General features: G+C 44.6%; 1 protein-coding gene and 1 long non-coding RNA gene across 2 annotated transcripts; both read left to right on the top strand.

The window, feature by feature from the left end:
* The first annotated feature begins 715 nt into the window (after positions 1–715).
* On the top strand, positions 716–2,751 carry LOC123127490 (uncharacterized). The gene is made up of 2 exons (XR_006462536.1): positions 716–1,249; positions 2,435–2,751. It is a non-coding gene; the product is annotated as an uncharacterized lncRNA (long non-coding RNA).
* A 1,091-nt stretch (positions 2,752–3,842) lies between these two features.
* On the top strand, positions 3,843–5,298 carry LOC123127489 (DNA repair protein XRCC3 homolog). The gene has a single exon (XM_044547208.1). The coding sequence runs from the start codon at positions 4,072–4,074 to the stop codon at positions 4,921–4,923; it is 852 nt and encodes a 283-aa protein (XP_044403143.1). The 5' UTR covers positions 3,843–4,071; the 3' UTR covers positions 4,924–5,298.
* Positions 5,299–15,312: the final 10,014 nt, after the last annotated feature.

Raw genomic sequence — 15,312 nt, 5'->3', positions numbered from 1 at the left:
GCGGGCCCGGCAGGCCTTGGCGGCGGCGGGTCTGCGGGCGCCACGTGGCGCTACACCACTGGTGCAGGTCGGCGGCGCGACTTCGTCCGGCCGGACCGGACGTGTCCGGCGCAGCGCGAGGTGATGGATCTAGGGTTTGGAAGGAGGGGATCCGGAACTTCGAGAGGGTGGTGTATTTATAGACATAGAGGGAGCTAGGAGAGTCCAAATGAGGTGCGGTTTTCGGCCACGCGATCGTGATCGAACGCTCTAGATGATGGAGAGGGTTTAGGTGGGTTTTGGGCCAAATTGGAGGGGTGTTGGGCTGCAACACACACGAGGCCTTTTCGGTCCCTCGGCTAACCGTTGGAGCATCAAACGAAGTCCAAATGGTACGAAACTTGATAGGTGGTCTACCGGAAGTAAACCAAGGCTGCTTGGCAAGTCTCGGTCCAATCCGGAAATGTTTAACCCCCACACACAAAAGAAAGGTAGAAATGACCACCAAAGGAGAACGGAGCGCCGGAATGCAAAACGGACAACAGGGAAAATGTTCGGATGCATGACATGAACACGTATGCAAATGCAATGCACATGATGAAATGATATAAGATGCATGACCACGACAACAACACACGGAGGGAAAAACCCGAACCCGAGAAAATAAAATAACTTAACGCCGGAAACGGTAAGAGTTGGATTACATATTAGGTAAATCATATTCGGGGTGTTACAGGTTATGCCCCGTTAAAAAAATTAGGGAGTCCGCTAGAGAGGAGGTCCCGAGTGAGAACGTATCTGGTGAAACGAGCGAACTCGTGCACAGATGCTCCGAGCGATTCTGCGCCAGTGGATGAAAAAATAACGGATGGGATGTTATCATCACGTAGCCGCCGGCACATTTTACATAATGAGCCTTGTAGAACCATTTAACTGCACGCAGAGTCCCTCCGAAATCCGTCTCCTTCGTTTCCTCTGTTCCTTTTCTGTACCTATACCACTGAACCAGGGGTTCATAGAAAAATGGGGCGACTCACCTCTGTCCCTCGATCTCCCTCTCCTCTTCGTCGAGAAGTCCCTATCTCTCTCCTTTCCATCTCCCTCTCCGGCCGCCGGCGTTGAAACAACAACGCCCAGAATCCAAATCATGAGGTCCAGCGGCTGCGCGCTGTGATTGCATCTTTTTTGCGACGCAGGGCTGTAGCTCCGTGGACCAATAACACGGCTGCATAGGAGTCGGCTATCCGCCTTTATAGCTCGAGGATCTGAGGTATGTGCGCCCTATTTGGTTCTTATATTATAAATGTGCAGTCATATTGGTTCTTCCGATTCCTCACTTCCCCCAGTTCGTTTGAAACAAGTGCATAGTAGTATTATATACCACCGAATTTATGTGTGAGATTTAGCCGTAATTGTAAAATTTTATCACTATTTGCAATTGCTAGAGTGGAAAAAAGATTAGGGGGTTTGCTCTGTGTGCACTGAACATCACAAGAACAATTAGGGGATGTGCTCTGTATACAGTTATCATGTACCTTTTGCTAACTCCAGAGTAAAATTGTACATGAATCACTCCACATGCGTGTGAAAAAAGGATTACTGTGACCCTGCGTACACGGCAAGATTTTGTTGATTACTACTCCCTCTGTTCGGAATTACTTGTCGCAGAAATGGATGTATCTAGATGTATTTTAGCTCTAGATACATCCATATTCGAGACAAGTAATTCCGAATGGAGGGAGTAGTTGATCCTGTGATGTTCTTGACCTGAAATAGTAATGTTCTATATGTTCTTACCATCAACATTTCTGATATTAAAAATGAAAAGGGCCTTACATGGTCCAGTACTCTAGTTGAACTTCGTCTCGCTTCCACATCCAAAAGGTTCCAGATAACTAGATGCGCCAGTTTCACTAATGTGATGTTGGAATAATGAGTTGAAGTCAGTTTGTGTAAATTTAGTAGAAGAACTATATGCGGTGTGTAATGGATGGGGCCACCGCTCAGTTGGTCCTAGTACAATTCAGTGTCGCTACGGTCTTATGGTATTGATTGTGGTATTTTTAGATGAGGATTTGGACTTGTGGTCTTTCTAGGAGCTCACGTGTGCAACTGTCGTCTCGGAGCATGCATATGCCCTCCCAAATATTCATGTGGCTTTCTGTTGGTTTGTTGAATTTCCATGTGTTGTATATCCGACTATACTATGTATAAAATTCTGAATATGAATTACTGTTAGATCCAGGAATTTGCTAGCAGTAAACCATGTAGGCACTTATATTGTACCATTTGCCGTGTTTACAAAGGGAATTGGTAAGCCTAGCTTCACATTGATTTGAATATATTTTTTGCATATATATATATATATATATATATATATATATATATATATATATATATATTACCGTCAATTGTAGCTAACTTGGCATATTAACCCCTAGGTTTATTCTTGCAGGAGGCTCTGTGGTCATTTCAACATGCATTATGTATTCCATCTATCTTGAAGTCATCAAGATGACTTTCTGTTCATGCTAGTTGGCCTGAGGATTGATTTGTACTCTATCGCCCGAAATGCTTTCCTCGTGAAGTATATCTACTAGTCGCTGCTGCTAAGTTGATTTTTTCGATTCCTTTTGTCTAAACCTGGTGCACAAAGGAAACAAATCTGTACAAGTCTATATGTACTTCTACTTCGGTTGTCATTTATGCACTTGGATGCTTCGAGTAAAAAGGGTCACTCATGTGTTTAAGAAGTTAGTTCGCGATGCCAAATGTGTGGAACGATTTTATGTTTTATCATGGTTCAAGTGGATTTGTGTAACAATTTTATGGTGTTAAACCTGCGAGACTTACCTGCAAAAAGAAAAACGCAAGACTGTTGAACCAGGTTAGTTTTGTGAAGCTCCAGAAATTATTTTCTGCTGCAGGAAAAACTGAGGAGCCGGGTCGAGACTGGTTCTCTCCATTTATATGTATTAGTTTTTGGTCTCTGCCTGATTGAAGTTAAAGACTGGTTCTCTCCATTTATATGTATTAGTTTTTGGTCTCTGCCTGATTGAAGTTAAAGACTGGTTCTCTCCAATGATGTGTAGATTTTGTTCTCTGTTCCAATGCAAAATCATGCTTCCACCAGTTGGTAGGACATTAAATAGACTGTGTCTATATATATATATATATGGTGATGTAGCTCTTAACAATTATTTTGTGGCCTAATCCACCTGGGTACTAGCTGAATGATTTCTCAGCTTTGAGAATCACCAGAGAATTTGCGCTTAGGCTTGAAGATGTGTTTTAGTATTCCATTCAGGCTTTAATTGTGTTGTAGATCCCTCAAAAAAGAATTGTCTCGTAGAAGTTTAATCAAATTAGAATGTGAAATGAGGAAACTCCAGAAAATTTGACAAGATCATAGTTAACTTTATGTATATATGAGTTCAATGATATCCATCGTAATCAGTAATCAGGAGTATATTCTTAGCTCTCTTTTTATGTAACTCACGATCTGAATAAAGAAAGCAACTCAGCTTGTTTGGAATTTGCGGCGGCGTTGAATCTGAAACTGCAACGGCGGCGGCGGCGGTGCCAAACCAGGAGTGTGCGTCGGTCCTGCGAAGCCATAGTCAGCACCGTCGTGGAGAGGGATAGATTGTGGGGATAGAGGGAAAAGGGAATGCAGCCATCGGGATGGGAGTTCTGCTGAAGAGAGCTCGTCCGTGATAGATCGCCTGGTACAGAGAGGGGATCTCACGGAGACTGGTACAAAGCAGAGTGGAATTTCAGAAGGACTTTTGCGCAATTCAATGACTTGACAAGGTCCATTGTGTAAAATATACCCGCAGCCAGCTTGTGATAACATCCAGTCCATCTATTCCCCATCGCCCAGAATCGCTCGGTGTATTGGGTGCACGAATTGGCTCGTTGCAGAGGATATTTCCTCGGTCCCGAGTCGCGTTTGCAGGCGAGCGATGGCTATTTGGTCTGGCCCATCGCGCGTTTTAGCTGCATTTCGCTGCTTAAGGCAGGAAATAGGAGCGCCAATTCGAACCCCAAATTGCTAAATCCCCAAATCCCTTGGCAGCGAGATTGCCGGCGATGCGGCCTCCGGCGCCCAAGACCTCCGCCTACAGCCAACAAGAACCTCGTCCGGAGAACCTTCTTCTCCTCGCTTCCCCCCGCGCTGCCAAACTCTCCCTTGGCTGCCCCCTCTTGGACCGCCTCCTCTCCGGTGGCCTCCCCGCCGCGTCGGTCACAGAGATTGCTGGCGAATCCGCCGCCGGGAAGACCCAGCTTTGCCTCCAGCTCGCCCTCCTCGCGCCCCTCTCCCCTCACCCTTCCTCCTCCCTCTTCTTATGCTCCGACGTCCCCTTTCCCCTCCGCCGCCTCCGCCTCCTTGCCCCCAAATCGCGGCCAGACCTCCTGGATCACGTCCTTGTGGCCGCTGTACACTCCCCCTCCGACCTCCTCTCCCTCCTATCCCGCGCCCAGTACCACCTCTCCCACCCGAGTCGCTCCCCCCACCCCCTGCCTATCCGCGTCATCCTCCTTGACTCCATCGCTTCCCTCTTCCGCGCCGACTTCGACGCCTCACCCGCCGACCTCAAACGCCGGTCTGGGCTCTTCTTCAAGATATCCGCAAAACTCAAGGAACTGGCTCACAGGCACCAATGTGTGGTTGTGGTTACCAACCAGGTGGTCGACGTGGTGGAGGGGAACACGGGAAACACCGTGGCCTGGTCGTCGGGGCGGCAGGTGAGCCCTGCGCTGGGGCTTGCGTGGGCCAACTGCGTCAACACTCGGCTGTTCCTGACGCGGGAGGTGGATAGCAACGGTGGGAGTGCCAGGAGGCACATGAAGGTGGCCTTCGCGCCGCACTTGCCGGTGCGGACGTGTGAGTTCGTGATACGGAGGGACGGTGTCTTCGGCGTTGAGCCGGCACAAAGGTAGGCCAACGGTCTTGTATGTCAGTCATCTTTTGCCAGGAGAGAACCCGACGACCTGTTCGATCGAATGTGCATCTGGGTGATTCAGTTTGAAATACAGTGTAAGGAGATTATCCTCATTCCTCGATGGTTCAAATGAAATGTGAATTAGCTCTGTCTTATTTCTTATAGATCTTTTTGGGGATGCGGTGAACTTATGGCGAGCAAGTTAGTTATGAAATCCCAAGGCGGACAAAAATAGGTTCTTGCTTTAGTGGGCGTGGTTGAAATCAGGGTATTGATTATGTGCCAGCTCAATATTGATACCTTCAATGGAGTTTGTCAAAGTGAACCTTCGTAATAAGCACTTTGTTGCCTGTGAAATCTATTGCCTTAAATACTTTGCATTGCTGAATCAACAACCTTCAACATCAATACTCCTGTGCAACCTTGTGCTTATGAGTTATGATGGCTATTGACTGTAACACTAATATTCATCAAAAGATGTATATTGATACCTTCAATGGAGTTTGTCCGTAATAAGCACTTTGTTGCCTGTGAAGTCTATTGCCTCAAATACTTTGCATTGCTGAATCAACAACCTTCAGCTTTAATACTCCTGTGCAACCTTGTGCTTATGAGTTATGATGGCTATTGACTGTAACACTAATATTCATCAAAAGATGTAAATTATTTTTCCAGTTCAATCTTATCGCCTGCTAAGATGTAAATCACTATGTGTTAACTGTTAGTGAATAAAAGATCATGTATAATTTATTCTCTCATCATGTAAATGTTATTCAAGACATTACTCATATAAGAAATGCTAGAGTACCCGCCTGGGCTCTCCAAGGGTGAGAGCGTCCTCTATGTCGTCCGTTTCAAGGTGCCGTGCCAATGCTCCCCTTACTCCGTCTCATGTGAAGCATATCACCTACGTTGACAAAGGAAAAAAGTAAGGTATTGGGTCTAGGGAAGGTTGCTATCTCAAAGAATCGACACATGAAAAAAGTGATGCTTGTCGAGTCCCTAGAATACAACCTCATGTCTATCTCAATGCTTTGTGATCCTGATATGATTTTCATCTTTGGCAAATATAGATGCATTGTGCTAATTGAATCGGACAAGTCCAAAGTCTTTGAAGACTTTAGGAGAGGTGATTTGTATATTGTAGATTTCTCTCTAGGTCCTCAACCATCCACATGCCTACTGGCAAAAGCTTTAGAATGCTGGCTATGCCATCGACGACTTGGACATGCTGGCGTGAGGAATTTGAGCACACTCGTCAAAAAGAAGCATATCATTGGCGTCGAGGGCGTCAAATTCGTCAAAGATCACCTTTGCGATGCTTGTGAAGTTGGAAAGATGACCAGGTCCAAGCACTCCGCGAAGACAATTATGACCACCTCTCGTCCCTTTGAATTACTTCACATGGATCTCTTTGGTCCCACTCACTATGTCACACTAACCAATGCAGCATCACTCTATGGATTCGTCATTGTTGATGACTATTCTCGTTGCACCTGGGTGCATATCATTACCTTCAAGACTGAAGTGCAGGGTGTCTTCACACGATTCGCTAACCGTGCCATGATGATTTATGGCATCAACATCAAGCATATCAGAAGTGATAATGGCACCAAGTTGAAGAACACAAGCCTTGATGACAATCTTGATGAACTTGGTATCACTCATGAGCTATCTGCTCCTTATATTCCTCAGCAGAATGGCATTGCTGAGCACATGAACATGACACTCATTGAGATGGCCCACACTATGCTTGATGAATACAAGACACCTCGTTGATGGTGGCCTGAAGTAATTGATACTGCTTATCACATCATCAATCGGGTATATCTTCACAAATTCCTCAAGAAGGCTTCATATGAGCTCCTCACTGATAAAAAGCCCATGTAAGTTATTTCAAAGTCTTCGGTGCTAAATGTTGGATTAGAGATCTAAAGGAAATATGCCCTAGAGGCAATAATAAAGTTGTTATTTATATTTCCTTATAACATGATAATTTTTTATTATTCATTCTATAATTGTACTAACCGAAAACTTGATACATGTGTGGATACATAGACAAAACACAGTGTCCCTAGTAAGCCTCTACTAGACTAGCTCGTTAATCAGAGATGGTTAAGTTTCCTAACCATAGACTTGTGTTGTCATATGATGAACGGGATCACATCATTAGGAGAATAATGTGATGGATAAGACCCATCCATTAGCTTAGCATAGTGATCGATAAGTTTTATTGCTATTGCTTTCTTCATGACTTATACATATCCTTTGACTATGGGATTATGCAACTCCTGAACACCGGAGGAATACCTTGTGTGAAATCAAACATCACAACGTAACTGGGTGATTATAAAGATGCTTTATAGGTGTCTCTGAAGGTGTTTGTTGAGCTGGCATAGATCAAGATTACGATTTGTCACTCCTAGTATCGGAGAGGTATCTCTAGGCCCTCTCGGTAATGCACATCACTATAAGCCTTGCAAGCAATGTGACTAATGAGTTAGTTGCGGGGTGATGTATTACAGAACGAGTAAAGAGACTTGCCGGTAACGAGACTGAACTAGGTATGATGATACCGACGATCGAATCTCGGGCAAGTAACATACCGATGACAAAGGGAATAACGTATGTTGTTATGCGGTTTGACCGATAAAGATCTTCATAGAATATGTAGGAACCAATATGAACATCTAGGTTCCGCTATTGGTTATTGACCGGAGATGTGTCTCGGTCATGTCTACATAGTTCTTGAACCCGTAGGGTCCGCACGCTGAACGTTCGATGACGATTTGTATTATGAGTTATCTGTTTTGGTGACCGAAGTTTGTTCGAAGTCCCGGATGAGATCACGGACATGACGAGTAGTATCGAAATGGTTGAGAGGTAAAGATTCATATATTGGAAGGTTGTATACGGACACCGGAATGGTTTCGAAGAGGTTCGGGGATTTATCGGAGTACCGGGAGGTTATCAGAACCCCCCAGGAAAGTTAATGGGCCTAATGGGCCATGGTGGAGAGGAAGAGGCAGCCACAGGAGGTGGCATGTGCCCCCTAAGCCCAATCTTAATTGGACAAGGGGTGGGGGCAAGGCCCCCCTTTCCTTCTCCCTCTCCTCCTCTTTCCCCTTTCCCCTCTCCATTGGAAGGAGGAGGGGAGCCGACTAGGAGTAGGAGTCCTAGTGGGACTCCCCCCACTTGGCGCGCCCCTAGGGGCCGGCCGGCCTCCCTTCCCCTCCTTTATATACGTGGGCTGGGGGCACCCCAAAGGCACAACAATTGTTCTCTTAGCTGTGTGCGGTGCCCCCCTCCACAGTTTACTCCTTTGGTCATTACGTCGTAGTGCTTAGGCGAAGCCCTGCGCGAATCACATCACCGTCTCCATCACCACGCCGTCATGCTGTCGAAACTCTCCCTTGACCCTCTACTGGATCAAGAGTTCGAGCGACGTCATCGAGCTGAACATGTGCTAAACACGGAGGTACCGTACGTTCGGTACTTGGATCGGTTGGATCGTGAAGACGTTCGACTACATCAACCGCGTTAACCTAACGCTTCCACTTTCGGTCTACGACGGTACATGGACACACTCCCCCCCTCTCGTTGGTATGCATCTCCTAGATAGATCTTGCATGATCATAGGACATTTTCTGAAATTGCATGCTTTGTTTCCCAACAGTGGCATCCGAGCCAGGTCTATGTGTAGACGATATGCACGAGTAGAACACAAAGAGTTGTGGACGATAATAGTCATACTCCTTACCACCAACGTCTTACTTTGATTCGGTGGTTTTGTTGGATGAAACTGTAGGGGAACGTAGTAATTTCAAAAAAAATCCTACGCACACGCAAGATCATGGTGATGCACAGCAACGAGAGGGGAGAGTGTTGTCTACGTACCCTCGTAGACCGGCAACAGAAGCGTTGACACAACATAGAGGAAGTAGTCGAACGTCTTCCCGATCTGACCGATCCAAGTACCGAACGTACGGTACCTCCGAGTTCTGCACACGTTCAACTCGGTGACGTCCCTCGAGCTCCGATCCATTCGAGTGTTGAGGGAGAGTTTCATCAGCACGACGGCGTGATGACGGTGATGATGTTCTACCGACGCAGGGCTTCGCCTAAGCACCACTACGATATGACCGAGGTGGAATATGGTGGAAGGGGGCACCGCACACGGCTAAGGAACGATCACGAAGATCAACTTGTGTGTCATGGGGTTCCCCCTTGCCCCCATATATAAAGGAGGGAGGGGGGAGGTGCGGCCGGCCCCTAGGGGTGCGCCTGGAGGAGTCCTACTCCCACCGGGAGTAGGACTCCCCCATCTTGCCTTGTTGGAGAAGGAAAGGGGAAGGGGGAAAGAGGAAAGGGGGGCGCCGCCCCCCCTTCCTTGTCCTATTCGGACTAGGGGGGGAGGGGGCGCGCGGCCTGCCCTAGCCGGCCCTCCTCTTCTCCCTTAGGGCCCATGTAGGCCCATTAACCCCCGGGGGGTTCCGGTAACCCCCCGGTACTCCGGTAAAATCCCGATTTCACCCGGAACGATTCTGATATCCAAATATAGGCTTCCAATATATCAATCTTTATGTCTCGACCATTTCGAGACTCCTCTTCATGTCCGTGATTCACATCCGGGACTCCGAATAACCTTCGGTGCATCAAAACACAAAAACCCTAATTACGATCGTCACCGAACTTTAAGCGTGCGGACCCTACGGGTTCGAGAACTATGTAGACATGACCGAGACACGTCTCCGGTCAATAACCAATAGCGGAACCTGGATGCTCATATTGGCTCCTACATATTCTACGAAGATCTTTATCGGTCAAACTGCATAACAACATACGTTGTTCCCTTTGTCATCGGTATGCTACTTGCCCGAGATTCGATCGTCGGTATTCCAATACCTAGTTCAATCTCGTTACTGGCAAGTCTCTTTACTCATTCCATAATACATCATCTCACAACTAACTCATTAGTTGCAATGCCTGCAAGGCTTATGTGATGTGCATTACCGAGAGGGCCCAGAGATACCTCTCCGACAATCGGAGTGACAAATCCTAATCTCGAAATACACCAACCCAACATGTACCTTCGGAGACACCTGTAGAGAACCTTTATAATCACCTAGTTATGTTGTGACGTTTGGTAGCACACAAAGTGTTCCTCCGGTAAATGGGAGTTGCATAATCTCATAGTCATAGGAACATGTATAAGTCATGAAGAAAGCAATAGCAACATACTAAACGATCGTGTGCTAAGCTAACGGAATGGGTCATGTCAATCACATCATTCTCCTAATGATGTGATCCCGTTAATCAAATGACAACTCATGTCTATGGTTAGGAAACATAACCATCTTTGATCAATGAGCTAGTCAAGTAGAGGCATACTAGTGACACTCTGTTTGTCTATGTATTCGCACAAGTATTATGTTTCCGGTTAATACAATTCTAGAGTGAATAATAAACATTTATCATGATATAAGGAAATAAATAATAACTTTATTATTGACTCTAGGGAATATTTCCTTCAGTCTCCCAGTTGCACTAGAGTCAATAATCTAGATTACACAGTAATGATTCTAACACCCATGGAGTCTTGGTGCTGAGCATGTTTTGCTCGTGGAAGAGGCTTAGTCAACGGGTCTGCTACATTCAGATCCATATGTATCTTGAAAATCTCTATGTCTCCCACCTGGACTAAATCTCGGATGAATTTGAAGCGTCTCTTGATGTGCTTGGTTCTCTTGTGAAATCTGAATTCCTTCGCCAAGGCAATTGCACCAGTACTGTCACAAAAGATTTTCATTGGACCCGATGCACTAGGTATGACACCTAGATCGGATATGAACTCCTTCATCCAAACTCCTTCATTTGCTACTTCCGAAGCAGCTATGTACTCCGCTTCACACGTAGATCCTGCCACGACGCTTTGTTTAGAACTGCACCAACTAATAGCTCCACCGTTCAATGTAAACACGTATTCGGTTTGCGATTTAGAATCGTCCGGATCTGTGTTAAAGCTTGCATCGATGTAACCATTTACGACGAGATCTTTGTCACCTCCATAAACGAGAAACATTTCCTTTGTCCTTTTCAGGTACTTCAGGATGTTCTTGACCGCTGTCCAGTGATCCACTCCTGGATTACTTTGGTACCTCCCTGCTAAACTTATAGCAAGGCACACATCAGGTCTGGTACACAACATTGCATACACGATAGAGCCTATGGCTGAAGCATAGGGAACATCTTTCATTTTCTCTCTATCCTCTGTAGTGGTCGGGCATTGAGTCTTACTCAACTTCACACCTTGTAACACAGGTAAGAACCCTTTCTTAGCCTGGTCCATTTTGAACTTCTTCAAAACTTTATCAAGGTATGTGCTTTGTGAAAGTCCTATTAAGCGTCTTGATCTATCTCTATAGATCTTAATGCCCAATATATAAGCAGCTTCACCGAGGTCTTTCATTGAAAAACTCTTATTCAAGTATCCCTTTATGCTATCCAGAAATTCTATATCATTTCCAATCAGTAATATGTCATCCACATATAATATCAGAAATGCTACAGAGCTCCCACTCACTTTCTTGTAAATACAGGCTTTTCCAAAAGTCTGTACAAAACCAAATGCTTTGATTACACTATCAAAACATTTATTCCAACTCCGAGAGGCTTGCACCAGTCCATAAATGGATCGCTGGAGCTTGCACACTTTGTTAGCTCCCTTTGGATTGGCAAAACCTTCTGGCTGCATCATATACAACTCTTCTTCCAGAAATCCATTCAGGAATGCAGTTTTGACATCCATCTGCCAAATTTCATAATCATAAAATGCGGCAATTGCTAACATGATTCAAACAGACTTAAGCATCGCTACGGGTGAGAAGGTCTCATCGTAGTCAATCCCTTGAACTTGTCAAAAATCTTTCGCAACAAGTCGATCTTTGTAGACAGTAACATTACCGTCAGCGTCAGTCTTCTTCTTGAAGATCCATTTACTTTCAATTGCTTGCCGATCATTGGGCAAGTCAACCAAAGTCCACACTTTGTTCTCATACATGGATCCCATCTCAGATTTCATGGCTTCAAGCCATTTTGCGGAATCTGGGCTCACCATCGCTTCTTCATAGTTCGTAGGTTCATCATGGTCTAGTAACATGATTTCCATAACAGGATTACCATACCACTCTGGTGTGGATCTTACTCTAGTTGATCTACGAGGTTCAGTAACAACTTGATCTAAAGTTTCATGATCATCATCATTAACTTCCTCACTAACAGGTGTAGACGTCACAGGAACCGGTTTCTATGATGAACTACTTTCCAGTAAGGGAGCATGTACAGTTACCTCATCAAGTTCTACTTTCCTCCCACTCACTTCTTTCGAGAGAAACTCCTTCTCTAGAAAGGATCCATTCTTAGCAACGAATGTCTTGCCTTCGGATATGTGATAGAAGGTGTACCCAACAGTCTCCTTTGGGTATCCTATTAAGACACATTTTTCCGATTTGGGTTCGAGCTTATCAGGTTGAATCTTTTTCACATAAGCATCGCAACCCCAAACTTTAAGAAACGACAACTTTGGTTTCTTGCCAAACCATAGTTCATAAGGTGTCGTCTCAATGGATTTTGATGGTGCGCTATTTAACGTGAATGTGGACGTCTCTAAAGCATAACCCCAAAACAATAGCGGTAAATCAGTAAAAGACATCATAGATCGCACCATATCTAGTAAAGTACGATTATGACGTTCGGACACACCATTGCGCTGTGGTGTTCCAGGTGGCGTGAGTTGCGAAACTATTCCGCATTGTTTCAAATGTAGACCAATCTCGTAACTCAAATATTCTCCTCCATGATCAGATCGTAGAAATTTTATTTTCTTGTTACGATGATTTTCAACTTCACTCTGAAATTCTTTGAACTTTTCAAATGTTTCAAATTTATGTTTCATTAAGTAGATATACCCATATCTGCTTAAATCATCTGTGAAGGTGAGAAAATAACGATATCCGCCACGAGCCTCAACATTTATTGGACCACATACATCTGTATGTATGATTTCCAACAAATCTGTTGCTCTCTCCATAATACGGGAGAACGGCGTTTTAGTCATCTTGCCCATAAGGCACGGTTCGCAAGTACCAAGTGATTCATAATCAAGTGGTTTCAAAAGTCCATCAGTATGGAGTTTCTTCATGCGCTTTACTCCAATATGACCTAAACGGCAGTGCCACAAATAAGTTTCACTATCATTATCAACTCTGCATCTTTTGGCTTCAACATTATGAATATGTGTGTCACTACTATCGAGATTCATCAAAAATAGACCACTCTTTAAGGGTGCATGACCATAAAAGATATTACTCATATAAATAGAGCAACCATTATTCTCTAATTTAAATGAATAACCGTCTCGCATCAAACAAGATCCAGATATAATGTTCATGCTTAACGCTGGCACCAAATAACAATTATTTAGGTCTAAAACTAATCCCGAAGGTAGATGTAGAGGTAGCGTGCCGACCGCGATCACATCGACTTTGGAACCATTTCGCACGGGCATCGTCACCTTGTCCTTGGCCAGTGTTCGCTTAATCCGTAGTTCCTGTTTTGAGTTGCAAATATTAGCAACAGAACCAGTATCAAATACCCAGGTGCTACTGCGAGCTCTACTAAGGTACACATCAATAACATGTATATCACATATACCTTTGTTCACCTTGCCATCCTTCTTATCCGCCAAATACTTGGGGCAGTTCCGCTTCTAGTGTCCAGTCTGCTTGTAGTAGAAGCACTCAGTTTCAGGCTTATGTCCAGACTTGGGTTTCTTCTCTTGAGCAGCAACTTGCTTGCCATTCTTCTTGAAGTTCCCCTTCTTCTTCCCTTTGCCCTTTTTCTTGAAACTAGTGGTCTTGTTAACCATCAACACTTGATGCTCCTTTTTGATTTCCACCTCCGCAGCCTTTAGCATCGCGAAGAGCTCAAGAATAGTCTTTTCCATCCCTTGCATGTTATAGTTCATCATGAAGCTCTTGTAGCTTGGTGACAGTGATTGGAGAATTCTGTCAATGACGCTATCATCCGGAAGATTAACTCCCAATTGAATCAAGTGATTATTATACCCAGACATTTTGAGTATATGCTCACTGACAGAACTATTCTCCTCCATCTTGTAGCTATAGAACTTATTGGAGACTTCATATCTCTCAATCCGGGCATTTGCTTGAAATATTAACTTCAACTCCTGAAACATCTCATATGCTCCATGACGTTCAAAACGTCGTTGAAGACCCGGTTCTAAGCCGTAAAGCATGGCACACTGAACTATTGAGTGGTCATCAGCTTTGCTCTGCCAGGTGTTCACAACATTTGGCGTTGCTCCAGCAGCAGGCTTGGCACCCAGCGGTGCTTCCAGGACGTAATTCTTCTGTGCAACAATGAGGATAATCCTTAAGTTACGGACCCACTCCGTGTACCATCATCTTTCAACTTTGCTTTCTCAAGGAACGCATTAAAATTCAACGGAACAACAACACGGGCCATCTATCTACAATAACATAGACAAGCAAGATACTATCAGGTACTAAGTTCATGATAAATTTAAGTTCAATTAATCATATTACTTAAGAACTCCCACTTAGATAGACATCCCTCTAATCCTCTAAGTGATCACGTGATCCAAATCAACTAAACCAAAACCGATCATCACGTGAAATGGAGTAGTGTTCAATGGTGGTCTTAGTGTTCCGAGGCTATATCTGCATATGCTAGGCTCGTCAAGTTTAGCCCGAGTATTCTGCATGTGCAAAACTGGCTTGCACCCGTTGTAGATGGACGTAGAGCATATCACACCCGATCATCACGTGGTGTTTGGGCACGACAAACTTTGGCAACGGTGCATACTCAAGGAGAACACTTTTATCTTGAAATTTAGTGAGAGATCATCTTATAATGCTACCGTCAATCAAAGCAAGATAAGATGCATAGGATAAACATCACATGCAATCAATATAAGTGATATGATATGGCCATCATCATCTTGTGCTTGTGATCTCCATCTCCGAAGCACCGTGATGATCACCATCGTCACCGGCGCGACACCTTGATCTCCATCTTAGCATCGTTGTCATCTCGCCAATCTTATGCTTGTACGACTATCACTACCGCTTAGTGATAAAGTAAAGCATTACATGGCGATTGCATTGCATACAATAAAGCGACAACCATATGGCTCCTGCCAGTTGCCGATAACTCGGTTACAAAACATGATCATCTCATACAATAAAATTTAGCATCATGTCTTGACCATATCACATCACAACATGCCCTGCAAAAACAAGTTAGACATCCTCTACTTTGCTGTTGCAAGTTTTACGTGGCTGCT

The sequence above is a fragment of the Triticum aestivum genome, chromosome 6A, assembly GCF_018294505.1.
Source record: "Triticum aestivum cultivar Chinese Spring chromosome 6A, IWGSC CS RefSeq v2.1, whole genome shotgun sequence".
In the NCBI taxonomy this organism is placed as follows: Eukaryota; Viridiplantae; Streptophyta; class Magnoliopsida; order Poales; family Poaceae; genus Triticum; species Triticum aestivum.
Note: the sequence above shows the minus strand (reverse complement) of the source record. Positions and strands in the feature narration are given on the sequence as shown.

Excerpts from the sequence above, each read along its gene's own strand:
- LOC123127489 (XM_044547208.1), top strand. The coding sequence starts at position 4,072 with ATGCGGCCTCCGGCGCCCAAGACCTCCGCCTACAGCCAACAAGAACCT.